The sequence below is a fragment of the Agaricus bisporus genome, assembly GCF_000300575.1.
Source record: "Agaricus bisporus var. bisporus H97 unplaced genomic scaffold AGABI2scaffold_8, whole genome shotgun sequence".
NCBI classification, from domain to species: domain Eukaryota; kingdom Fungi; phylum Basidiomycota; class Agaricomycetes; order Agaricales; family Agaricaceae; genus Agaricus; species Agaricus bisporus.
Window position 1 is genome coordinate 890,541 of NW_006267371.1, and position 24,048 is coordinate 914,588.

At 47.1% G+C, this 24,048-nt stretch overlaps 9 protein-coding genes across 9 annotated transcripts; 5 read left to right on the forward strand and 4 right to left on the reverse strand.

Annotated features, from left to right (window-relative positions):
• Nucleotides 1-162: 162 nt before the first annotated feature.
• On the reverse strand, nt 163-1,014 carry AGABI2DRAFT_137722 (hypothetical protein; the record flags this gene model as incomplete). The annotated part of the gene is made up of 7 exons (XM_006463212.1): nt 163-498; nt 554-606; nt 659-742; nt 796-831; nt 889-914; nt 940-941; nt 972-1,014. Coding segments are annotated over 7 exons (544 nt in total), but the record flags the coding sequence as incomplete, so codon positions are not given.
• An 860-nt stretch (nt 1,015-1,874) lies between these two features.
• AGABI2DRAFT_179686 (hypothetical protein) lies at nt 1,875-2,675 on the reverse strand (the record flags this gene model as incomplete). The annotated part of the gene is made up of 3 exons (XM_006463213.1): nt 1,875-2,072; nt 2,107-2,490; nt 2,543-2,675. Coding segments are annotated over 3 exons (714 nt in total), but the record flags the coding sequence as incomplete, so codon positions are not given.
• Nucleotides 2,676-3,203: 528 nt separating this feature from the next.
• On the forward strand, nt 3,204-4,578 carry AGABI2DRAFT_152487 (hypothetical protein; the record flags this gene model as incomplete). The annotated part of the gene is made up of 2 exons (XM_006463214.1): nt 3,204-3,741; nt 3,806-4,578. 2 exons carry the CDS (start codon nt 3,204-3,206, stop codon nt 4,576-4,578), a joined length of 1,311 nt encoding a protein of 436 aa, XP_006463277.1.
• A 1,962-nt stretch (nt 4,579-6,540) lies between these two features.
• AGABI2DRAFT_120098 (hypothetical protein) lies at nt 6,541-8,752 on the reverse strand (the record flags this gene model as incomplete). The annotated part of the gene is made up of 10 exons (XM_006463215.1): nt 6,541-6,767; nt 6,830-6,913; nt 6,969-7,176; nt 7,238-7,264; nt 7,323-7,450; nt 7,504-7,525; nt 7,575-8,207; nt 8,267-8,403; nt 8,461-8,579; nt 8,634-8,752. 10 exons carry the CDS (start codon nt 8,750-8,752, stop codon nt 6,541-6,543), a joined length of 1,704 nt encoding a protein of 567 aa, XP_006463278.1.
• A 946-nt stretch (nt 8,753-9,698) lies between these two features.
• Nucleotides 9,699-10,677, reverse strand: AGABI2DRAFT_120099 (hypothetical protein; the record flags this gene model as incomplete). Its single annotated transcript, XM_006463216.1, has 4 exons — nt 9,699-10,205; nt 10,254-10,326; nt 10,380-10,545; nt 10,593-10,677. 4 exons carry the CDS (start codon nt 10,675-10,677, stop codon nt 9,699-9,701), a joined length of 831 nt encoding a protein of 276 aa, XP_006463279.1.
• A 39-nt stretch (nt 10,678-10,716) lies between these two features.
• On the forward strand, nt 10,717-13,463 carry AGABI2DRAFT_186909 (hypothetical protein; the record flags this gene model as incomplete). The annotated part of the gene is made up of 6 exons (XM_006463217.1): nt 10,717-11,111; nt 11,155-11,739; nt 11,796-12,805; nt 12,842-13,054; nt 13,113-13,207; nt 13,280-13,463. The coding sequence occupies 6 exons, from the start codon at nt 10,717-10,719 to the stop codon at nt 13,454-13,456; spliced, it is 2,475 nt and encodes an 824-aa protein (XP_006463280.1). The 3' UTR covers nt 13,457-13,463.
• Nucleotides 13,464-13,826: 363 nt separating this feature from the next.
• AGABI2DRAFT_186910 (hypothetical protein) lies at nt 13,827-14,705 on the forward strand (the record flags this gene model as incomplete). Its single annotated transcript, XM_006463218.1, has 3 exons — nt 13,827-13,877; nt 13,928-14,330; nt 14,392-14,705. The coding sequence occupies 3 exons, from the start codon at nt 13,827-13,829 to the stop codon at nt 14,634-14,636; spliced, it is 699 nt and encodes a 232-aa protein (XP_006463281.1). The 3' UTR covers nt 14,637-14,705.
• A 3,294-nt stretch (nt 14,706-17,999) lies between these two features.
• Nucleotides 18,000-19,122, forward strand: AGABI2DRAFT_74034 (hypothetical protein; the record flags this gene model as incomplete). Its single annotated transcript, XM_006463219.1, has 3 exons — nt 18,000-18,169; nt 18,225-18,452; nt 18,501-19,122. Coding segments are annotated over 3 exons (1,020 nt in total), but the record flags the coding sequence as incomplete, so codon positions are not given.
• A 148-nt stretch (nt 19,123-19,270) lies between these two features.
• On the forward strand, nt 19,271-22,374 carry AGABI2DRAFT_73298 (hypothetical protein; the record flags this gene model as incomplete). The annotated part of the gene is made up of 5 exons (XM_006463220.1): nt 19,271-19,383; nt 19,443-19,815; nt 19,874-20,535; nt 20,642-21,968; nt 22,093-22,374. The coding sequence occupies 5 exons, from the start codon at nt 19,271-19,273 to the stop codon at nt 22,372-22,374; spliced, it is 2,757 nt and encodes a 918-aa protein (XP_006463283.1).
• Between the last annotated feature and the right edge of the window lie 1,674 nt (nt 22,375-24,048).

Here is a 24,048-nt window from a genome sequence, read left to right on the forward strand (position 1 = left end):
ATGAACCGAGCACATTCCCTCATTTTGTCAGGGAATACTTGTTCTCGCCTTGGAGCTGCTTTGCTTAACGTGCATGTCCTTCAAAATACCACAACATAATTGACGAAAGCGTGGAGACGTGGAGTATGATTACGGATATACTGAGGAATATCTGGACGCAGTTTTCTTGGTGTGGGCCATCCTGAAGTACGGTATAGGTCACCGGGATCCTCCACCTCGCCGAAACGTTTTGGGCGACCATGACTCGGTCTCGATGTCAACTTGTGGTGAATCTTCCTTCCGAGATGAGCTGGCAGTCTTTTCGTTCTCTTGGGCTGAGATGGGCTGAGAAGTATCATGTTCAAGTTCCGGCTGCGGTATTTGTGCTCGCTTAATGTTCTCGTCTTGTAGACTTTGTTCCAGTTGCAATCGTGCCAGCCGTTCCTTGGCATCACGGGCGTCGATAAGAGCTGCATTTGCTAATACTCTCCGTTGACGCTCCGCATCTTGCTGTAGCTCCTAATTCAACCAAGATCGTGAATTTCATAATGACGACGATGTGAACGTAACGCACTTCAACGGTTGGTGGATGTGGTCTTGTGTGGGATAACCACATGCTCCATTGAACTGTGACACGAAATGAGCTGATGCATACAACGGAATGTAGGTGAGAGCGCACCTGGGAGTCGCTTTCCCCCTCCTATGTAATTCCAAACGTCCTCCTCATCTTTGTATTCAATGGTACGTTTTGTCCGACGCGGGTCTGGTTGTCTGATCATTGGAATGAAGACAAGAACTACAGAAAGTGAAAGGTACCATCAGAAACACTCGGATGCTCATAGAATCGGTTTCCTGGAAGGGCACTGCACGTTAGAAATTTCGTTATCTGTAGAGTCAATGTAGCCATACCTTCTAAATCTCGACCGACGCACCGAGGCTGGATATATCGGAGCCATTAGAGGTATATTGTGATTTTAGAGCTAGTGTCTTACGGGATTGCGAAGGAGGTTGAGAACTCTGGAAAACAATGACATCTCTTCGGCGGAGGACAACGGGATCCGGAATTCCATATTTAGCAAAATCAATAGTCCCGGATCAAATTATTCCCACAGCCACTGGTAAATCAAAGTGGCCGAGTCCCTTTTCCGACTTTTGCTTCGTCGAAACGCAGTACAACAGAGGGTTCACAATTTCACTTGGTGGATTTTAATTTGAAAAAACAGAATTTCCCCTTCGTTGCCCGCCTAGGGGTACCAAGGTGGGCTGATGGCACATTTATCCTTTGTTACTTCCTGGCACTCCCACATCGATAATGAATTCCACTCCACCCTGTACCTTCCTACGACTAATCCGGAAACTTGAAAGGCCTATCCTAGAACAAGTGGAGTCGTATGCAAAATCGTATAAGCATTGGGCTGTTCCTCCAGACTCGTCTTTAATAGCTTCATGAAACTTTCTGGAGCGTCAGTATGCATCTACCGTGGTGTGTGAAATGGTTGCTTGAAACTCAATGGCTGTCATAAACTCACGAAATGATTACCCCCCTGAACGAGAGTGAATTTCACTGGGCGTAGATCCGTATCGTCTCCTTTGCGGTTGAGTTCGGTTCGTTTTGTGGAAAAGGTGTCAAATGCCAGAACGCTCGGCCAGGGGGCTGCAGAACCGAAGATATACTCAATACGAAGACGAGGGAATACCTTGGGTCTACCCAAAAGTATTTCAGTGGACATTTTCTTCAAATGCGACTGAGAAACGTCGTTCGTTCTAAAATCGAAGAAAATAAAGTCTGAATATCAGCGGCAGTCAAGGACCAAATGCATGAGGTGCATACATTACCAGACCGTCTGATCTTAAGCCCGAATCCGATAACCATCGTTCAATTTCTGCATCAGTCCAGGTAGATGATGAAGAAGGTTTCCGACCAGAAGTTCCGCGTTGATCTAACGTGGCAAGCGTTCCATCCCACGGCGAGGGGTGGTTGAAATAACTGGTGATCCACAGACGGAATGCTTCCATCCCATCCCCTGCTCTGATGGGCTCATAAGCATCTTCGTCTCCTGGCCTGCGGACCCCAAGAGCAACGGTGGGTGGGTCTAGAAGTGCAAGTCGGTCAGTTATTTGACGCACACCAAAGAACAAAGGCCGGCTTTCCTATGAAGATATAAGTAGTGAAATAAGGCTCGAGATCGTCGTACACCTTTCTATCTACCAACTTATTCTCGCAAAGTGCCCACGTTGCGAAGCTATTACCAAGTGACCACCCTGCAAGACAGATACCACCTCCCCTTGAACGGTCCGTACTGGGTTTGCAAATGGGCGTGTTTTTCAAGATATGATGCAAGAACTGCAGATAAAGTGCACCGGCCCGGTTGAAAAATAATTCTGGATTCTCAGTGACGAGTGCCATCTCTTCATCGGTATAGCGGCTGGACCCGGGATAATCTCTCCTCATCACGATAATGAGACGAATATTAGATTGACGGGCGAATGGCAAGAGACGTTCAATACTATCTGGTCATAAATATGGTCAATGAATACATGGAAAAGAATGAGAAATTCTCACAAGCGTTGAAGAATAATCCGTGAACCCAGACCATGGTCACGAAATCTTTCGAGTCTGGCACTGGCCCGGAATCGAGGTATGCCATTTCGATTCCGCTAGAGATGTTCGCGACAATGAGTTCAGGTAAGGACATGTTGGGAGGGGGCAGCTGTGTAGAACAACTGTTCGAGTATTTATCTCCTCACTACCAAGGAGAGACCGATCAGCCTTCTTCAGCTGGTGAACATCCTGGTCCCAGTATATCCGCAAAGCAGCCGAGTTGCGCCTGATGACCATGGAAGTGGAAGATCGTCCACATGTCAGAAGTTCCAAAATTATAAGTTTGATACCAGACAATCGATTCCTGTGAAGTTCGGTGGGAAGTAATTAACCATGTTCGTAAATGCCATTAATTTTCCGGGAAATGGATCCGTGCTCTGATCAGTGCACCTGTCGGAGAAAGGCTCATAAAGACGGCGCGAGGATAAATAACTCTTCAGCGCATGTGTTTGGTGATCCGTTGGCCCTAGAGATTGCGTGGGAATGATTGATGCGCCTGACGCAACGTCCGAGACACAAACGAAAGGTTTTGATGCTGCTAGTTGCTTTCCTTCGACATGTAGGAAACCAGCTTCATTCTCCCACTCATTTCTTTGCTCTTGCTTTGCGTCGTACTTCCATGATGAATGCCCGTCGTTTCATTCCTTCCCAGCTTGATGGAATCGAGGATATCGAAGATTACCAAACCGGCGGTTACCACCCAATATCTATTGGCGACACCTTTAACCATGGGCGTTTTAGGATCCTTCATAAACTCGGATTCGGAGGCTCCTCTACTGTTTGGCTTGCGCGTGACCAGCGGCAAGAGGGAGACCTGAGTAGACTAGTCGCCCTCAAGGCAATGCGCGCTGATGTTTCCTCATCCAAAGTCACGAGCGAGATCCCCGAGCTGGTTATTTCCCAGAGACTTAGAGCCTCTCTCCCTCCTTCCGATTCTGGCCTCTTTCAGACAGCCGATCTCCATTTCTTCATCCAAGGTCCCAACGGTTCTCATTTATTCCTCATATTCCCTCTTGCCGGCCCCAGTATACTTACCATGTGTGATTCACCCGGGCGAACGGCTGGTAGTAGACGATTACGTGCAGATCTGGCTAGGAAGGTCGCAAAACAAACAACGATGATAATACACCACTTGCACTGCACCGGCATAGTTCATGGAGGTGAGCAACATCCTCTATGTATTTCTTTCGATTATGTCAGTTGCCGACAGAATATCTCATCCAGATCTGACTACATCGAACATTTTGTTTCCCCTACTACCCCACGTCACCAAATGGTCGGACGCCGAAGTTTACGCCCATCTAGGCGACCCCGAGACTGAGAATGTCAGAACCTGCGATGGACAGCCACCCAGTCCACACGCACCAACTATGCTTGTCGCACCTGTCCCGAACTCCAAGATATCGGACGCTACGCTTCTTCAAGAAAACATCGTCATCAGTGATTTTGGCCAGTCCTACATTGTCGCCTCTCCATCATCATCCTACGAGCCGGGTACGGTGTTGAATTACCAGCCGCCAGAGGCACGGTTCGAAGGGCGAGTAGGTTTCGAGACAGACATCTGGGCACTCGGATGCGCCATTTTTGAAATTAACGCAGGCTTTGCCCTCTTCGACCCGTTTTTGGCAAGTGACATCGACATTCTGAGGCAGACGGTTGAGACGTTGGGACGACTACCTGACCCCTGGTGGGCTGCCTTCAAAGAACGCGCTATATGGTTCGAGGAGGACGGGCAGCCAAAGAGTGAGCAGGATCAAGAACGTTCGGGTGTACTTCTGACAGCGTACAAAGACTCTATCAAGATGAAGTTGCTCGGGATAGGTGAGGAGGACGATCCGTCGCTCGAAGATGAAGGTCCGATGATTGAAAAGCCTGGAGTGCGACTGCGTGAGGAAGAAGTCGCGTTGTTAGCGGACCTTTTGGAGAAGATGCTCAAGTACATCCCGGAGGAGAGACTTCGCATACAGGATGTCATTCAGCATCCTTATTTCACCTGAGGCCTGAGGGTTTAATCCACCCTTCTCTTCGTACTTCAGTTATCCCAGTTCTTGCAAGTTTAAGAGCGCTGACGGAGCAGCAATTGGGCTCAAACTGCTCCGAGAGGTTGACTAGTTGCGAGTGGCGGTCGGCACCCACAGCGATGGAAGCGAGAGTAAGATGGCAACAGACTTTGGCCTCTGCATACAGGTGCGTTCCGATTCTATACTACACAGAAGGTCGCTGCTCATTGGCTCCCAGAGTAGCATGTACTCTGTCCATACCTGTGGGCTTAGAGACCGTTCCGAGCTATGATTGTAACATCTCGGGGAATTGTTACAGCTCTATGGGTAACATAGCCATTATGGTTAATACTGACGAAAGTGCGCTAGAATACAATAATCCTATTATAAATCATGCATAATATCCATTGTCCTGATCATTTTCATGCACAACGGGACCTTCGCTTAGGCCCAGCGGTAGAATGATACCTGCTACGGCGACAAGGGTGCCCAAGCGCGAGAGTATCGAAACCACGGCTCCCTTCCTTTGCCTGACCCTGGAATCCGCCGGTAAAACTGTTGGCCACGGGGGCAGTGTTCTGCTCGTCAATGAACTCCATGCTACAGTGGTTCGTCGGTAGGAATTTGAACATGAGTATGACAAGGAAAAGGGATATGATGATGAAGAAAACAAACAGATTGTTAACTTTTGTGGCAGACTCAGTCACAGGTATTCGAGTTACAAGCCGAACCTTCATGTCCCTAGGAACAGATGGAAATTTTTTAGCGATTCTTGGATGGAAATTTGTAGTTGGTATGATACCTACCGATTAACGAACACGGGATCGATGAAGTATGCAACATAACGAAACATTGTGGCTAATATATATACTTGAGCGGTGATTTGGAATCCCCAAGCCTCACTCACCTCATGGGTTTATCACCACTACAACTCAGATGACAACTCGTTCCGATTAGTCGCAAGTAAAGACAAAACTAAAAATATATACAAAACCATCTCGGAGCATCTCTTGTTCAAGGGTGGCAGGCGGCTGAAGTACTATGAGCATCAGCGCTTCAGCACTAATGCTGTTTTCTTCCGTATCTACAATCAGATTTAGATCTATTCACGGAGCTCTGAGAGAACGTTTTGTCTGACACAATGATCACGGGTTGCTATGAGCTTTCCCTGCCAGGCAGGGTTTCACATATATCTAACTTTCATGTCCCCGAGTCAACGAATCCTACAAGTAAGTAGTAGAAAATCTGCGGATGCCATCTGCACCTCTCCTACTTTTTGATCGTAGACGCAAGTTTTCCAGTCCAGGGGGTACTACTTCTTCAAACGCAACACGACTTTGTCAGCAGCAGGCGACTGCGGGTGTGTCGGACACTCTATTGCATTGCTTTTTCCCTTCACTGCCTATATTTTCCCCCAACTCTCGGTCCATGATAGAAGAAGATATGCTACATACCAGCTTGTTACTAAGTTGGCTTTGATAGACTGGTTGCTCCCCATACGGCTATGTATGGATTAAGTCCATCTATTCCGCGGCTACAAATCTAGATTCACTGACGGGGTAGCGGCGTACTGGCTCGTCCTTGGCGGACCAGACGTCGCAGTCCACGGCGGCAAAATGCACTGGAACAAGATGGAAAGCAGCCTTCGACGTTCACATATGGGCTGATTTTACTGTGATTGGAACTTTTACTGAGAATAACGGTGAGATAATCTCAATAGAACGGTGTCCAAATTTAATTTGTTTATTATGATGGTCTCTAAAAGACACAGAGAGTGGTCGGAGTAGCGGTGTTGAAAGGTCTGAGCTGTTATGCAGAATATTGCCGAGTCTCTTCACCTGGCGGCGCTACAGGCGCAAAGCTTGCTAGTTCTATCGGTTACGACGTGGCTACTAAGTTCATAATAGATTGGAGGTAATATTCGCTTCACAAGCCCAGATGATGTAGAAATGGAACCTCTCAAATCTCCCTCTTCTTGAACCTCACTCTGGCATTCGCAGGTATAATAGTCATACCAGGCTTCCAATCTAACAATCTCCGCTCTTGTTCCTCCAATTTCATCCCCAACGCGTCTTGAGGTAACAAGACTTCGTATTGTCGTACGACGCTCGCGATGATGCAAACACTTTCGGTTATTGCAAACCTTTGACCAATACAACTTCTCGGACCTCCAGAAAAAGCAAGAACTTTTATCCGCCTCTTTTGTCAAAAAAAGTGGTAGGAAGAGAAAGGAAAGATTCGTACATACATGCATCACGCGGCCATGTATAGTGTGGCGTATCGATAAAACGTTCTGGCTTGAATTTTTCAACATCGTTCCCCCAATGAATTGCTATAGACGTTGAGCGTGAGCAATGGGTATGATAGATAAATAACTATAGACTTACGATTCATATGTAATCCGAGAATATCGAGTACACACATTGCACCTTTTTCGATTGGTACATCGACGACCTCAGTCGATTCGATATTTCCTTTTGATGACATTACAAACTGCCTAGATTTGAGGATTGTATCGCGCTGGGCCAATTTGACGAGCCGAACAACTGGAGGACAGAGATGGAGCGATTCATGTAGAACGGCTGATGTATACTCCTGTTTATAAATTTTGAGTTGCTTTTCAGAACTTTGGGAGGCATAATCGAAGAAAACCAACGAGTTGTGGAAGAATCTTTTTATATGACTTAAATTGGTATTTTAGATTTTTGAGTGTATGAACGTATATATGTTATTCGACTTACAGAGGGAGGGGCCTCTGTTGGTACGCCATTAGGATATATTTCGAGTATTTCTTCAAAGACCTTTTGCTGACATTCCGGATAAAGTGCCAGATAAACAAACACGAAGCACAGAGTATGAGCCGTCGTTTCTTATTTCAACATGAATAATTTTTCGCGCCATGATAGACAGTAGAAAGCTTACCATGGCCAGCGAGATAGTACATCTACGACCATCAGTTACGTGGCATGTGCGAAAGAAGTAATAAGACTCACAAACATATTTGAATACAATTCCTCGTCTGTCAAACTCTTATATCCACCCTCCGAATTGCCTTGCTCAAAAGTCATCATGTTGGCTTCCACCAAATTCCTCAATAAAGCCGCGCCATTCTCGTTATCTTTTTCGTCATTAATCAACCGACTTCTAGCTTCTGAGATAATTTCCGCCATATGTCCCCTCAAAACCTCAAGAGCGTCTTGAACCTTGTCTACCACTGGTTTAAAAAACGGAATATACACTTTATTTTGAGTTATCGCGTTCCAAATGAATTTTGGAATTAATATGCGAGGGAGGAGTTGAGCAGTAGCCTCTTCGACTGCTGAACTAAGGTTAACTTTGTGGCTGAGAGAACTAGAATCTTCCACCCAAGGAGCATGACGACCGAAACCAGCTGAGCCGATGATGAGGAGAGTTGCACGAGTTAAATAGCGTAGAAGATCAATGGATTCGTCCAGGGGAACAGCGTCGATTTGTGTAAACCATTTGTTGACAGTACGAGTGGACTCGCGCCAAACTAGGGCATTATTTGCTTCGTTAAAAGCGTTCATTGCTACTGCACGGTGACGTTTCCATTCTGATCCTTCTTGGCCAACGATACTATGCCCATATACATTAAGGGTTTCATACTAATAGTCGTGTTAGTAAGAAACGTTTCGTTTCTTGAGAGGATGGAGGGACTACGTACCGCTTCTACATCTTTCATGAATGTAAATCTATCAGAGGTGATAGTTTTCAATGCATCAGCATCGGCAAACCAATATGTAGGTATTGCATCCCAGAATGTCGCTGAAACTAGGCAAGTACTCCCATACTTTTTGTATACTGTAAGCATCCACTTCCATTAGAAAGCGAAGAAAGAGAGGAAAGAGCAGGACAGACAGGAAAATCTCGCGAACATGTTTCCCAATTGGTTTTTGAAAGGGTAAAAAGAGCCTATAGCGAGAGAAATGGGCCGAAAAGGATTGAAGAGAGTCAGGGCACTTGTTGGAGGACATGAACTGTTCCAAAGTGAAATGAGTTACGCGCACTGGTTGTTGCCAAATTGATCATACCTCAACTCTCGGGCAACATGCTTGGCCTTTATCCATTTTCCTAGCAAAACTTGAGCTACCCATGCCACCGTCGCTGCAGTAACGATTTCAGAAAGCGAGATTTTGACTTGGGAGAACATAAAGGGAGTATCAAGGAGCAAGCGCCAATGGCACCTTCAGGAGTTCCGTGTTGTGGCCCCCTTGCGGATTCAATGTCGAGAGGAGATGTGTCCGTTCATTGAACCCCTGAACCATTCTTGAAGCTGTTCACAAACAGTGCAACACTGCATCATCTGGGATACCACTTCGAGTTAGCTACATCCATATCACAAGATGCATTACGACTACAAAACTGACCATTGAAGGTAATCAGTACCATAATCTCCATTACAACCAAAGGTGGAGCGTATGCCACAGTCATTGATCTGCGCGTCCTCGAATCGAAAAATCGGCCTTCATTTAGTATTTCAGTCTATACTTATATGACTAGCTATAGATCATGGGTCACGGCTTCTCGTGCATGTGGCCTATCATCATGGAATCCGATTCTTACGACAGGACCGAGTGATTCCCTTTGAACCCTTGCACGCTAAGAAGAATCGGTATATGCGCTATAGAATGCTAAATCGTTAAAACCCTTTTCAAGATATTGATAAATACCCTTCAAGGCATTAAAAAACCAAGGCTATGCCAAGACAAATAAAAACGCAAAACAGGAGAATATACTAAATCGTCCAAACCCAAAAAAAAATTCATTTGGTAAACAGAGCGCGAGAGCGAGATTGTAATGAAAAGAGTTATAATACACAAAAATTGCCTTTATATATGATAAGTAACGGAGAAAGAAAATGCGGAGAGGAGGTGTGTGATCATGATCATGAAAGAAATGTATTTAAGAAATGAGAAAAGGGTGTTGAAACCGCGTGTTCCCACATGAACATGCATGGGGAAAGGAAGCATAATCACATGTGAATCACATGTTGCTTTCGGCCGCACAACGATCATCAAACAAAGTATCGCTATTAATAGCCGGAGAGGAGGAAAAGTGAGAGGAGGAAGGGTAGACCCGTAGACACAACGAGGCGATCAAGATGAAGCGAGTAGAGCGTAAAACAACACTGTGAGTCCAAGGACACTGACCAGTCGGCTCAGAGCTTCAAAAGTCGATGACCTTGGAGAAACTCTCTCTCTTCCTTCTTGTGAGTGAGATAAAGAAGGAGATACTGAACGGGGATAATACATATCCGCCAAGGACAATACCGAAGTGAACCACGGTTGATCTACGTGATTTTCTCGAAGGCCCTCTGGAAGGAATGTTGATGGAGAGATAGATGATGTAGAAGTGGTAGTCATGGATGATTGTTCTGATCCAGAAGATGAAACCGAAGTGTTGTTGGTCGATTCAGATTGTGAGCGATGGCGGGGAGAGGGGTTGACAGAGTTGGGAGGGGTTATTGTGATGGTGGGGTAGAGGTCTTGTGACACAGCGGGTTTAATTGAAGGTGTTGATGAAGTGAGAGAGAGAATATTCGTTGATGAGCATGGAGCACTACATGAAGGACAACGGCCATCGGAAGAGGGTCCAGATAACCACTGAATGGACGTTAGCGATGCCGGGTAAGGAGAGAGGGAAAAACGTACGTCGGTGATGTGCTCTGTACAGAAGAAATTGCCACAGCACAATGTACGTGCAGGTTGAACGGCGTACTCAAAACTAGCCAAAAAAGACACGTCAGATGAGAGCCACAGGCAAGGAGAGATACGTACCAGATACCGCAGTCCCGGTCGACCGCCTCCTTTTTGCGTGGAGCGGGTCTAGGACGTCTCGTAAATTTACGCTGAGGAGGTAGAGAGGGCATTGCGTCGTCTTCGCTGGACATGGGTGACTCTGCGCCGAGATTAAGAGAATATTCGACTTGGTCGTCGATGGGACCTGGCACCATGAGAATATTTAAAAATAAGGAAAGAGAAAGCACATACTGGCGTCGAATCGGTCGAGCCATTGTTCGACAAAGTGATCCTGGGGAATGTTGAGGAGGGGCAGACTGGGCCGGGGACGAGGCATCGAAGAAGCGAAAGGAAAGGGCTGCTTAATTACGTAAGCATGGCGTCGGATGCTCTGCGCTCCCAGGTGGCCGCGAAATGGCAGGAGTCCTTTGCGCGTCTCAACAGACACGAACCGGGCATCGCTGGCCTCGTCAGATTCAGCCATGCTTGGAACGTCGCGCTCGCCGTGCTACGGCCCAGGAGGCTCGATGAGCTCAAGGAGGACGTCGACATTGAGCTAGTCAGGTCCGCGTTTGCCGTCATCAACGGCGGACGGCGCCTTCCCTTTTTGTTGGAGACGTTCTTGGAAGAACTCAAGAAACGGTATTGGATGGTCGGGAAGGACGTCGAGGAATATATGGCGCGTTTTGAACAGACCGAGAACGCCGAGGTCATTCGCGATCTTGTGCTGAGGCTTGTCGCCTGGTTCAAGCATTGGGCTCCGCTACCCGAGTGCGTTGTTATTTTTTTCTCCTCGTTTTTAGTGTTGACACAGGTTCAGATTAGGGTCAACCATATACTCGGCGTATACCCTATCGTTCCAAACCCATCTGTTCTCGATTGTACCCCCGTCATTCGCCACGGGCTTCAAAGCTCTCGTCTCATCCACCCTGTCTGCGTCAGCATCTTCCACGAAATCTCACGGCCACGATACAGATGACCCCAATGCACCCATCTGGCAGTCCTTTGAAACTCTAGGTCTTATCGACCGATACGAATCCATAATCGCTACAGTGGGATACGAATTTATCGAACACCATGTTCTGGATACATGTACTGCTGAATGGTCTCGTCCCATGTTAAGCGAACTTCGAGACTGGATGTCGGAAAAAGTCGTTCCTTGGATGTTACTCATTTATGCTCGAGGTGCAACTAATGCTGAAGAGGCGAGAGCCATGTTACAAGGCGTTGGTTCCAGATTCGATTTTCATATCAACAAGACTTTATGCGATTTACGAACTAAAGAGATATTTGATATCATTATTGATTTTCCGGAATCGAATGGGGCTTTGATGGATCTTAAAGATTGTTTACAACGCGTCGATCAACGTCCTGCTCTTGTCAAAGCTTTACGTCAAGCGTATGTCCATCTACTTACTTTTTTTTCATTCGACTAAAATGAAAAGAAAATTCTAGGAATCGAAAACGTCTGCTTCATCCAGGTGCCGATACGAAACTCATTCTCTCTCAATACGTTGCCACGATCAAATGTCTACGCATTATCGATCCTCCAGGTGTCCTCCTCTTCAAAGTTGCAGACCCCATCCGTCGCTATCTTCGCGACAGACCCGATACCATCCGTTGCATCGTAGCAAATCTCGTAGGAGACGATTCAGATTCACCCGATTCTCTTCTCGATGATACCATCGATTCTACTTCCGGTGGTGGTGGCGGGCAAATAACCACCACAAACCCGGCACATCTCATCGATGATTATTCCGACCCCAATTGGGATCCCGAACCTATAGATGCTGGTCCGGAATTTCGTGCTAATAAACCTCAAGACGTACTTTCGACTTTAGTTTCAATATATGATTCACAAGATTTGTTTGTCAAAGAAGTTCAAATTCTTCTTGCTCAACGACTTCTTTCCATACCCATTCTTTCGAATACTACTGTGGAAGACACGAATGGGACTACGGAACGAATTGAAAAAGAACGGAGGACACTTGAGATTTTGAAATTGAGGTTTGGGGAAATGGCTTTGGGGGTGTGTGAAGTGATGTTGAAGGATATGACGGATTCGAAAAGGATTGATAGTCATATTCAAAATCAACTTTCTCTATCGTCGTCGTCATCTACCCCTCCTTCTTCTGCAGACATCAACGTCGTACATCCGACAATCATATCCCATCACTTTTGGCCTTCCTCCGATCCATCAGCGTTCTCCTCCCTTTCAAATCAACATCATCATCAACAACAAAATCAACAACAACCATCATCGTCGTTTATGCTGCCAGGTCAATTTAAAACTCTCCAATCAACTTATCTTTCTCAGTTTACGAAATTTAAACCGGACAAGACGTTGAGGTTTTTACCGAATTTGGGAAGTGTGACGCTTTTGATTCGGTTTGGAGATGAGAGGGAGATGGAAGTGCAAGTTGGAGCTATTGAGGCTGGGGTTTTGGAGTTGTTTAATATGAAAGGCGAAGAGGATGAGGATGCTGAGAATAATGAAGGAGCGATGTTGAGTTTAGATGAGTTGATTCAGGGGTTAGGTGGGATTGATAAAGGAAGTGTGTTGAAAGCTTTGTTGACGTGGATTGATTATGGGGTTTTGGAAGAAGTGGAAGGAAGGGAGGGGATGTTTAGGGTTTTGGAAGTTGAGAATGATAGGAAGAGGGATGGGGGAGGTGGTGGTGGTGGTGGAGAAGGAGAGGAGAGGACGAGACAAGGTAAATCGTTTGTCGCTTTGGAGTTGTATTATTTATTCCATCTTTTCTTTCTTTCTAGCTGTTGCGGCGCATGTACATGCTCAAGAATCAAGTTTACCACCTGTGGTATCCGCACAACAACAACAAGCAGATCAAATGCGTGTTTATTGGAAGGTAAATAACTCATCAAAACCTCCTTCCCTCTCCCATTGTCCCCTACTGTATATATCTAACATATATTACTAGTTCATCGAAGGGATGTTAACAAATTTAGGCGGTCTACCTATCGATCGTATTCAATCCATGTTACGTTTTGCGCCTGGGTATGATCAAAGTGTGGATCAACTTTCTATGTTTCTTGATGCTGCGAGAAGGGAAGGTGTGGTGGTTTGTAGGGAGGGTATGTGGAGATTGAATAAATGAGATTTGGTTCTTGATCTTTTGTTTTTCGTGTGTTTTTTTATGGGGGTTTTTTTGAGGTTTTGAGGTTTTGATGGGTTTGGAGGGCGATGGTGTGTAGGTTATGGTGTAGAAATTAATTTAGATAAGGGCTGGCTAATTTAGTATACCGTTTGTTATGGCAGCCGGGTTCATTTAGCAACGCAAAAAAATAAGAAGAAAATTGAACCTTTCTTCAGGCATGCAATCAAGATACATTTGCTCTTGTTAAAGCGCCACTGACCAGTAAAGTCACAAATAACCACGTGAGTTAACGCGTCGCCGAATCGCCAGCGTCGTGAGAATTCTGAGCACTGTACTAAATTTAGCGAAAACTTGAACTCCTTCTTTGACTATGTCGTCGCCATCTACCTCACCGGAGCCCGTGGTCTGTCAATATTTCATGGTAAGTCATTCGCTCTCAGTAAGTTGCAGTCTACTCATGTGAATATGAAGCTCCCACCAGATGAGGGCGATATGCGCCTAATCATCCACTCGCTATATGATATAATGCATGTCCTCGACGAATTCTACCTTGTTCTGTTGGACTTACCTCAATCATATGATATCGTTGACATATTTCGCGAACTTCGCTCAGAAATCTCGCTCGTGTGCAACGGGATAATACTGGCTTATATGTTTATGACCTCATATCCCAACGAATATCGTCTCATGCCCGCGGCGCTAGGCTCTGATACCCAACAGTTCAAAAAATTTGCGTATGTAGGCCGAACATATGCTGGAAGTGCATCCACCCAGCTAGGGAAAACAATTCCGAAAGATTTTTCCGAGGGTGCTCAGCGTTTCGGGGAGGGTATGGAGCGACTGGATTTGTTACTTCAGTCCCGCGGTTTAGATGGTACGTATTGCATACACCTCTTGCTTAGCAATAATGGTGGACTAGACGATTCGCTTCTTAGGCGGTGCACTTTCCAAAGATGCCATGATCCAGAAAGCAGAGAAGATCTTGCATTCTTTCGATGTCATTTCTCAGGCATGCCAGAGGCTTGCTGAGTGTTATCAAATTCACAAGCAGCATTGCATCGACCTGAAGGATTCCCCGAGACAATGCATCCTTCCGTCAACGAAGTTGATCTTGTCACTGACTTGTGGATGCAACATTATCAGCGGTGCGAAGAGCTTTTGTCAGAGATATCTGAGCTGAAGTACAAGATATTGGGAGCTGACAAAAATCGTACGTATGTGATATCCGGAAAAAGGGAGTGCGCACCACAGAATCGCTTGTCAGCAAATTTGGGTTTCACCGCTCCGGCACCTGCGCCAATGTCAACGTTGACAACTAAGAGGAGTAAAGAAAAAAATCGGCTTTCACGAGTGCCAGCAACTTGGAACTAAGAACATGGAGTCTTACGTCGTAAATTGGTAGATTGGTAGAATCAAAGGTCGGTGGTCTCAATATTAAATGAGAGAAACTGAGAAAGGCCCATGTCACAAAATATCCAGGAAACGGTGGAGATTGAATAAATGAACGAAATTGTTTTGTTGTTTTTCTTTTGTTTTTCGTGTTCTTTTTAATGGTTTTTTTTTAAGTTTGATGGGTTTTCGGGGCGATGTGTATAGTTTATGGTGTAGAAATTAATTCAGATGAGGGCTGGCTGATCTGGCGTAAAGACTGGCTTTTGTGAAGGCTGAGTTCATTTAGCCACGCAAACAATAAAAATAAAATTGACATTTCGTCAGCGCATGTAATAAAGATACTTTTGCTCTTATTAAAGCGAACTCATGATCTTGAGCTTGTGAGACTCCATTTCTTCGACAGAGTGATACTACTTGAATAATAAGGCTGCGAATACTAATGAGACAGTACTCTTGAGTCTTGCGCTCTTTGCTCACCGTTAATGTTCAAGCGTTCACCGCGTCGCAGATGTCGCGAGAATTATAAGCACTGTATCAAATTTAGCGGGAACTTGAACTTGAACTCTTTCTCCAGACTCGATTTAGAACGATTCTTTAAATTTCTGTCGCCACATCACGGGGTCATGTGTTTGTCACGTGGTATTATTGCCGTATCCCGTGCCACCTGTCCTTCTCTCTCCGAGAGTCCGAGTCTCCTTGCCGTTGCGACTGCGCCCCTTTGCTTTCTCCGTCTGTGCGGCTGGTATATGGCATCACCCTGCCCAATCAGCTTAGCAGCTCCGGTGGATCATTGTGGTTCTTTTTTGCGGCCTTTTAAAGTGTTTGGACACCAATCCGGTGGGTTAGGAGCTGCCAGTTTTATCATAGACTAATCGACCCCCTCTGTAGGTAGAAAATGGGGGTATAGATGGTGGCTCCAGCCCTTTTCTCTCCTTCATCCGCCCTAGAGCTGAATCAGCCAACTGGCCATTTCCTGTTTCGATTTTCGAGGAGAGCAGCAACTTTTTTGGAACGGCTTCCGGTAAGTTACTAGTTAAATCTCTGGGTAACGCCGGTTTAATGAGAACTGGCCACAGCATAATCCTCAAGTTGCCAGCACGAATGCATTACCAAGCCTTGTGCAGAAATCTGTCTCGATAACTGATGAACTCCTCGCTCTGTGCGATTATCAAACCGATGACGATAGAAGGACGTTGAGCATGCGAAAGGGTTCCCCTCCACTATCACCATAGGGTCATCTCCATTGCGAGAATCGTTGACCGTCAATTTACCACCGTCGTCTCCGTCTCAGTCAACTCATCAGCCATTTACCGTCAATTTGACTATATTTCACGGTGAGATCCCAAACCTAGGACCAAGGGGCTTCGTTGCTGATAATAAATGGCTCGTAGAATTCTTAGACTGGAATGATGCCACACGGTCTTCATCGAGGCGTCGACAAACATTCATTCGTGTCATCCCTCAGCAGCCTCATGGTCCGAGTCAACCGCTCCCCAAGTACCCTCGCAATTGCCTCCATCGAAACAAATTCCAGTTTCTCCTCCGCCGGTCAATCTATTGACCGTGTAATTCTGCTGGGAAGGACCTTCAGCTGACATGGAATCACTCCGGCTCACTACTCTGATCACCCTCACGGCGCTTTCCCCGTGATCGGGAGGGGAGGGGGAAGTGGGGTTTGGCTCATCGAGCATAGTTTTCAAGTGAACCCAAAGTTGAACTTTTTTTTTTCACGTCTCTGCAACTTTCTATTGCAAGATACACGATACATGCGATTGGGACTTGCTCTGCTGATTCAACCATGAGCCTTGTCGTCCCCATTGTATCCGTCATCCACGTCGTACTCGTCGTCCCCGTCGTATTCGCCATCGACTGCGCTATTGGCTTTGTTTCGGTGCTCTACCCCCCACCCCTTAGTATTTCGCTGCCGTCGGTCCTCTGCTGATCGTTTGCTCCAACTTCCGCAGCGCCTCCGCCCTCTAACGAAACATTCGCGCCCTCTTCTCCGTCAGAATCATCTCTGTCATCTCCATCCGTTCCTTCATCGTTGGCCATCTGCGGTCCATGGTTCAGACGCTCGTCTCGCACCCACCTCTTGTTGGATCCATTCCTTACCCTCGTCCCTCTCCTCCTGTACCTTGTTCTGCAGAGTCGATGCTTGCCCTCTAGACCTGCCTCGCACCCAAAGCCCAAGTTCATCGATATTGGACTGAAACGAAAGCAGGATGAAGCTGCTGAGCACTAGTCCTCGCGCTTCGGAGCCATATGTCACTCAGAAAATGCATCATTTACTCGCCTAAGAAGAAGCAGAAATTGCCTTCAAAATCTCCGTTGACCATTGCCGCTGATTGTGCCAACGGTGATTTGCCCCTCGAATCAAAGGAGATTCTGATCCTTCTCTTTGGGCTGCGAAGGCTCGATGAAGGCTAGAGGATCGTCGGAGGGATCTGATATCGACCTTGTGGCAACCACTGCTAGCAAGTTTAGCAACGTCCTGAGAAAAAGAAGAAACGTATTACATTTCCCGCTCCTCTTTGTCCCATCGCGTTCAAAGTACAAAGGTGAGAATACTGGGAAGGTCTGGGCTTGATGTGCGTGACCATGCGCTCGACTTTGCGCCATTTGAGGAAACGGTCGGTCGCCTCGCTGCGGAAGAGGGGCTGTCTGGGGGCGAGGGCAGGGCACTGGCAGGCGGGGAGTCGTCGAGCATGAACAATGATTAAAAACTGAGGCACACGATTTTGGTAGAATCACGGTTTCAAGATCTATAGCGATACCAAATAGGAACAAATAGAGAATCAACGGTCCGAAAACAAACAATGAAGATTCAATTCGTCACACCACACTACATCCAGATCTCATTTTCCTATACACATGCATAGGATGTCATCTAATACAAGGAACTCGGGATCCCGATCAACGTTCGGGGCCCCCTTTCGCTTCTCAATAACCAGTTATCGCAGCAAACAGTACTAGGCCTTGCCGTGAGAAAGTTTAGGTGCGTGCATGCAGCATGTCATATCTCATAGCCTCTCCTTGGTCTTAACAATGACTTCTTCTGCAGAAGGACCACCTTTGAGGCTGCTTGCGCTAGGTATATGCGTCCGTTTGCACTCTCTCACCGATAGAGTCGCTAACTAGAAAACTCTGAACAGATGGCGGCGGGATACGCGGACTTTCAGAACTACTCATCATCAAAGAAGTCATGCACAAGCTGATGTTTGAGGAGAACGAAAAACGGAAAAGGGATGGCAAAGAACCTCTTGACAGACTCCCGAAGCCGTGCGATTACTTCGATCTGATTGGTGGTACTAGTACTGGAGGGTGCGCTGCGTTATACACCTACAATCGTCTCATGTTACTCACATGTATATTACAGGATAATTGCTTTGATGCTTGGGCGTCTCCGGATGGATGTAGACACGGCATTAACACAATACGATGATCTGGCAAAACAAGTCTTCTCCGCTATGAAGCCATGGCCGTGGGGAGACGGAAAATTCAGGGCGACAACACTCGAAGCAGCCATGAAATCTGTCGTGAAGAACGTAACTGGTGATTCAGAGTCATCCTTATTAGAAGGTGATCAAGCTAGAGTCTGCCGAACGTGAGTATATTGCTTACTCTTCCATGCATTCCGACTTTGAATTAAAAGATTTACTAGTTTCGTCTGTGCCAAGAACGCCCACAACATGGAAATTCCAGTGCTTTTCAGGACATACCAGTCTCGTGAAACACATTTAAATTGCAAGATTTGGGAGGCCGCTCGAGCGACATCTGCGGCACCCACCTTTTTCAAGCGCATTATAATTGGGCGGGACCAGCCCTTTATCGATGGCGGACTGGGCCGCAATAATCCGAGTCAGGTGGTCCTGGAAGAAGCCACTGCTCTATTTGGCGCTCGTCAAATCGGGTGCTTGGTGAGCATTGGCACTGGACAGGCCGGAATAATCGGGATCAAGAAACCTGGGTTATGGCAGCGAATCCTACCAACCGACGTCATCGATGCGTTAAAAAAAATAACCACCGACTGCGAATCAACACACGAAGATGTGTTGCACCGTTTCTCCAACCTGCCGAGCACCTATTTTCGGTTAAATGTCGAGCAGGGGATGCAGGAAATAGAGTTTTCCGAATGGGAGAAACTGAGCAATGCAGAGGCTCATACAACGCAATATATGAGGAAGGAGGAGGTCGCCAAGAAGCTTGACTTGTTGGTTAGTGCGATCAGAGCCCCGAGAGGGCAGCTTCCACTCGAGCAATTCGGTACGGAATAATCACTCTTGTAGATCTTCATAGTAACCTAATCTCGTTACCCTAGTTACTCCTAGGCCTCTCAATGAATCGGTTCCACAAGCCAGGGAACTCAAGCGTTGTCCCCTTCCTGTGCAACCATTTAAGGGACGAGAAGAAATCCTTGATAAGATGCGCAATTATTTTGAGTTAGGGAGTGATTCTCGACGCGTCTTCGTTTTGCATGGCCTTGGGGGTTCCGGCAAGACCCAAATTGCTCTCAAATTTGTGCAAGAATCAACCTGGTATGATCCTACTCTCTACAAATTCGCGACTGGCGACAATTTACATGTTTAATTTCCAGCTTCTCCGACGTCTTCTACATTGACGCGACCAATGAACAAACTCTTCGAACAGACCTTGAGGCCATCACTCTAGGGAATAAAGAGCGATCAATAGATGCAAGTCTTCGTTGGCTTGCAAGCCAGCGCCAGGGAAGCTGGCTTCTCTTCTTCGACAATGCGGACGATGTGAACTTGAAACTGAAGAAATTCCTTCCTCAATCTGGAAACATCCTGGTTACAACACGTAATCCAGAGCTTCGCATTCTCTCCGCGAAAGACGGGGATGCAAAAGTTGGTGCGATGGAGCACGAAGATGCGAAAAACCTGCTGCTGGATCGGGCTCGGGCAGAAGAGAGCTATGAAAATAAAGTGTTGGCAGAGGCAATTGTACAGGTTATTCATCTCATTTTCGTTTCTTCAGAAAACATTTTCAGTCTAAAGCACGAGACAGGATCTTCACTACTTTGCTTTGGCTATTTCCCAAGCTGGCGCTTATATTCGTTGCCACTTGTCGTTAAGCGAATATCGAGAATTCTATCAACGTCACCACCACAAACTGTTACAGAACGAAGATTTTCAAGGAGAAGATCCATACGAACGAGCGGTGTATGCGACGTGGAGTTTGAGCTACGACAGACTTGACGCGTCAGCAAGATCTTTGCTCCAAATCTTCTCGTTGCTAAATCACGAAGGAATCTCGGACAAAATGTTCGAAAAGGCGGCATCGTCTGAAGAGCAACTGGAGGATGCCGAACTACAAAACAAAGTGACTGAGTTGTTGAACGAGCTGGGAAAACGAGGTCCAGACTGGTCTTGGGACTTTAAGGAGGTCGCCAAGCGCCTTCGTTCATATTCGCTCATTGAATATGATACTCAAAATCACACCTACAGCATTCATCCGCTGGTACAACAGTGGAGTCGTAGCACCATGGAAGAAAACAGACAGCTCATGCGGAAATGTGTACTCAGCATCATTGGCCTATCGATTTCTTGGACATTCAAGGACCAGGACTACAAATACAGACGCACACTTTTGCAACATATCTCCAGCTCCAGAGCCTCAGTTGAACCAGAACAGATGGCGCCTTCGGCTTTGAGAGGTTTGACACTTGTGTACTCCGTAACAGGGGTAGTGGAAGGAAGCAGAGGCTGCTTGACGTGGTGCTGATCGAGTAGAGCAAGCGCTGCTTGTCGATGATCATCCTGACACACTCATGAGCATGGGCAATCTTGCGTCTACGTACGGGGACCAGGGGAAGTGGAACGAAGCAGAGGCGCTTGAGGCAGTGGTGATGGAGAAGAGGAAGCGACTGCTTGGTGATGATCATCCTGACACACTCACGAGCATGAGCAATCTTGCAGGCACGTACGGGAAACAGGGGAAGTGGAATGAAGCTGAGGCGCTTGAGGTGGTGGTAATGGAGAAGAGGAAGCGGCTGCTTGGTGATGATCATCCTGACACACTCACGAGCATGAGCCATCTTGCGTCTACGTACGGGGACCAGGGGAAGTGGAACGAAGCAAAGGCGCTTGAGGTGGTGGTGATGGAGAAGAGGAAGCGGCTGCTTGGTGATGATCATCCTGACACACTCATGAGCATGGGCAATCTTGCGTCTACGTACGGGGAACAGGGGAAGTGGAAAGAAGCAGAGGCGCTTGAGGCAGTGGTGATGGAGAAGATGAAGCGGCTGCTTGGTGATGATCATCCTGACACACTCACGAGCATGAGCAACCTTGCAGGCACATACGGGAAACAGGGGAAGTGGAATGAAGCTGAGGCGCTTGAGGTGGTGGTAATGGAGAAGAGGAAGCGGCTGCTTGGTGATGATCATCCTGACACACTCACGAGCATGAGCCATCTTGCGTCTACGTACGGGGACCAGGGGAAGTGGAACAAAGCAAAGGCGCTTGAGGTGGTGGTGATGGAGAAGAGGAAGCGGCTGCTTGGTGATGATCATCCTGACACACTCACGAGCATGAGCAATCTTGCGTCTACGTACGGGGAACAGGGGAAGTGGAACGAAGCAGAGGCGCTTGAGGTGGTGGTGATGGAGAAGAGGAAGCGGCTGCTTGGTGATGATCATCCTGACACACTCATGAGCATGGGCAATCTTGCGTCTACGTACGGGGAACAGGGAAAGTGGAACGAAGCAGAGGCGCTTGAGGTGGTGGTGATGGAGAAGATGAAGCGGCTGCTTGGTGATGATCATCCTGACACACTCACGAGCATGAGCCATCTTGCGTCTACGTATGGGGACCAGGGGAAGTGGAACAAAGCAAAGGCGCTTGAGGTGGTGGTGATGGAGAAGAGGAAGCGGCTGCTTGGTGATGATCATCCTGACACACTCATGAGCATGGGCAATCTTGCGTCTACGTACGGGGAACAGGGAAAGTGGAACGAAGCAGAGGCGCTTGAGGTGGTGGTGATGGAGAAGATGAAGCGGCTGCTTGGTGATGATCATCCTGACACACTCATGAGCATGGGCAATCTTGCGTCTACGTACGGGGAACAGGGAAAGTGGAACGAAGCAGAGGCGCTTGACGTGGTGGTGATGGAGAAGATGAAGCAGCTGCTTGGATGATGATCATCCTGACACACTCACGCAGCATGAGCATCTTGCGTCTACGTATGGGGAACAGGGGAAGTGGAACGAAGCAGAGGCGCTTGAGGTGGTGGTGATGGAGAAGATGAAGCGGCTGCTTGGTGATGATCATCCTGACACACTCACGAGCATGAGCAATCTTGCGTCTACGTATGGGGAACAGGGGAAGTGGAACGAAGCAGAGGCGCTTGAGGTGGTGGTGATGGAGAAGAGGAAGCGGCTGCTTGGTGATGATCATCCTGACACACTCACGAGCATGGCCAATCTGGCATCTATGTACAGGGACCAGGGGAACAGGGGAAGTGGAAAGAAGCAGAGGCGCTTTAGGTGGTGGCGATGGAGAAGATGAAGCGGCTGCTTGGTGATGATCATCCTGACACACTCACGAGCATGGAAAATCTTGCGTCTACGTACGGGGACCAGGGGAAGTGGAACGAAGCAGAGGCGCTTCAGGTGGTGGTGATGGAGAAGAGGAAGCGGCTGCGTGGCGATGATCATGATTGTTCAATACTGAGGTGCTTCAACACGGGGAGTTAACAGTTGCTATAATATTGAGTATGGTGCATGCCTTCAAAGGTCAAACTTTCTACTTCCTTTTTAGTCTTTTCCCCCCATTCTATTCTTATCATCTTTCGCCATTCCTGGCTTTCCGTGCAGTTAATCATTTGTTCACTTGTGTTTGAGGGCCGCTGCACACCAGTGCAAGGCGGGTACGAGTCAAGTTGTTTTGTATTCTATGCTATCACTATCAGGAACAATGCTGAGGGATACTGTGAAAGTGTCAGTTCTGATTGGTATGTGTGCTCATGATCACTTCTGGAGAAGGACCGAAGGTGACCACTAATCGCGTAACTTTACCGCTCATCCCACCCTCATTCTCCCTCTCGATAGCGCACCGAGAAGCTGGACGCCATCCAGTTACGGCTTCAGCTGGGTGACGCTGCTGCAGGAGCTATTCCGACCACGGACACCCTGTAGCTTGTCGGCCCTCGGGCCCGGTACAGACGGCAAAAGTAACATTTGAAATGCAAAGCCGGCGACACAAGTACGGCCAAGTGCAATCAGAGTTGAAGCATCGGATTCTCGGATTCTCGGTTAGAATGATATCGTCAACGTGACGAAACCAATTTGCCAGTGAAACAGAGCCGTTACAGATGAAGAAGGGGCAGGGTGAGCGCCTCCAGCCCAGATCAAGTCGGGTCAGAAAGTCAGTCAGTCGCCATTGAGTTCTGATTCTCACGAGCATATATTCTGTACTACCATTGAACGGATACTGGACTATCTGGACCGTGATTTGGGATGCGATGACACGATTCTAGTTGCCGTCGGGACCGTTGCAGGAGTCAACGAGAATGTACTGAAGTTGCAGTCTACTTATATGAATATGAAGCTCCCACCAGATGAGGGCGACATGTGTTTCATCATCCACTCGCTATATGATATAGTGCATGTCCTCGACGAGTTCTAAGACAAAATCATATAAACGGTTACCATAATCAGGATTTGCGGCTATAGAGTTCCGAAAGAAACGGTACCCGCGAAAGCCGCATTTCTGTACTCAGTCTCTCCTAGTTCTCGAGCATAGATAGATACTTGTGTGGGTATCGAGACACGGCAGAACTCAAGTTTTGCAACACGCAGTTTCGCAGCTGGTTTTGTTCGAGCAACACATATGTACGATTTTCGGTCAGCTCCCGAGATCATGTCCTCCACGTTGGGGATCTCGAATATAAATTCTTCACACCGCTGAAAATGTTGTCCATACATTAGTAACAAGATCAACACCGTTGACGGAAGAATGCAGTGTTTCAGTGAATTCTTCAAGGTCGATAGTGCTGCTTGTGGATTTGATAACATTCTGCAAGCCGTTGACACGCTTGAAAAATGATGCAAGGCCTTCACGACAAACCACAGAGTAATCAATCAATTAAAAGGAAGGTGAGTTATGTTTTGTAGCAACAGTTGTAGCGAGAAAAAGAAATAATAAAATGCATACAAGAGGACAATAATAGCGTGGGGCAGA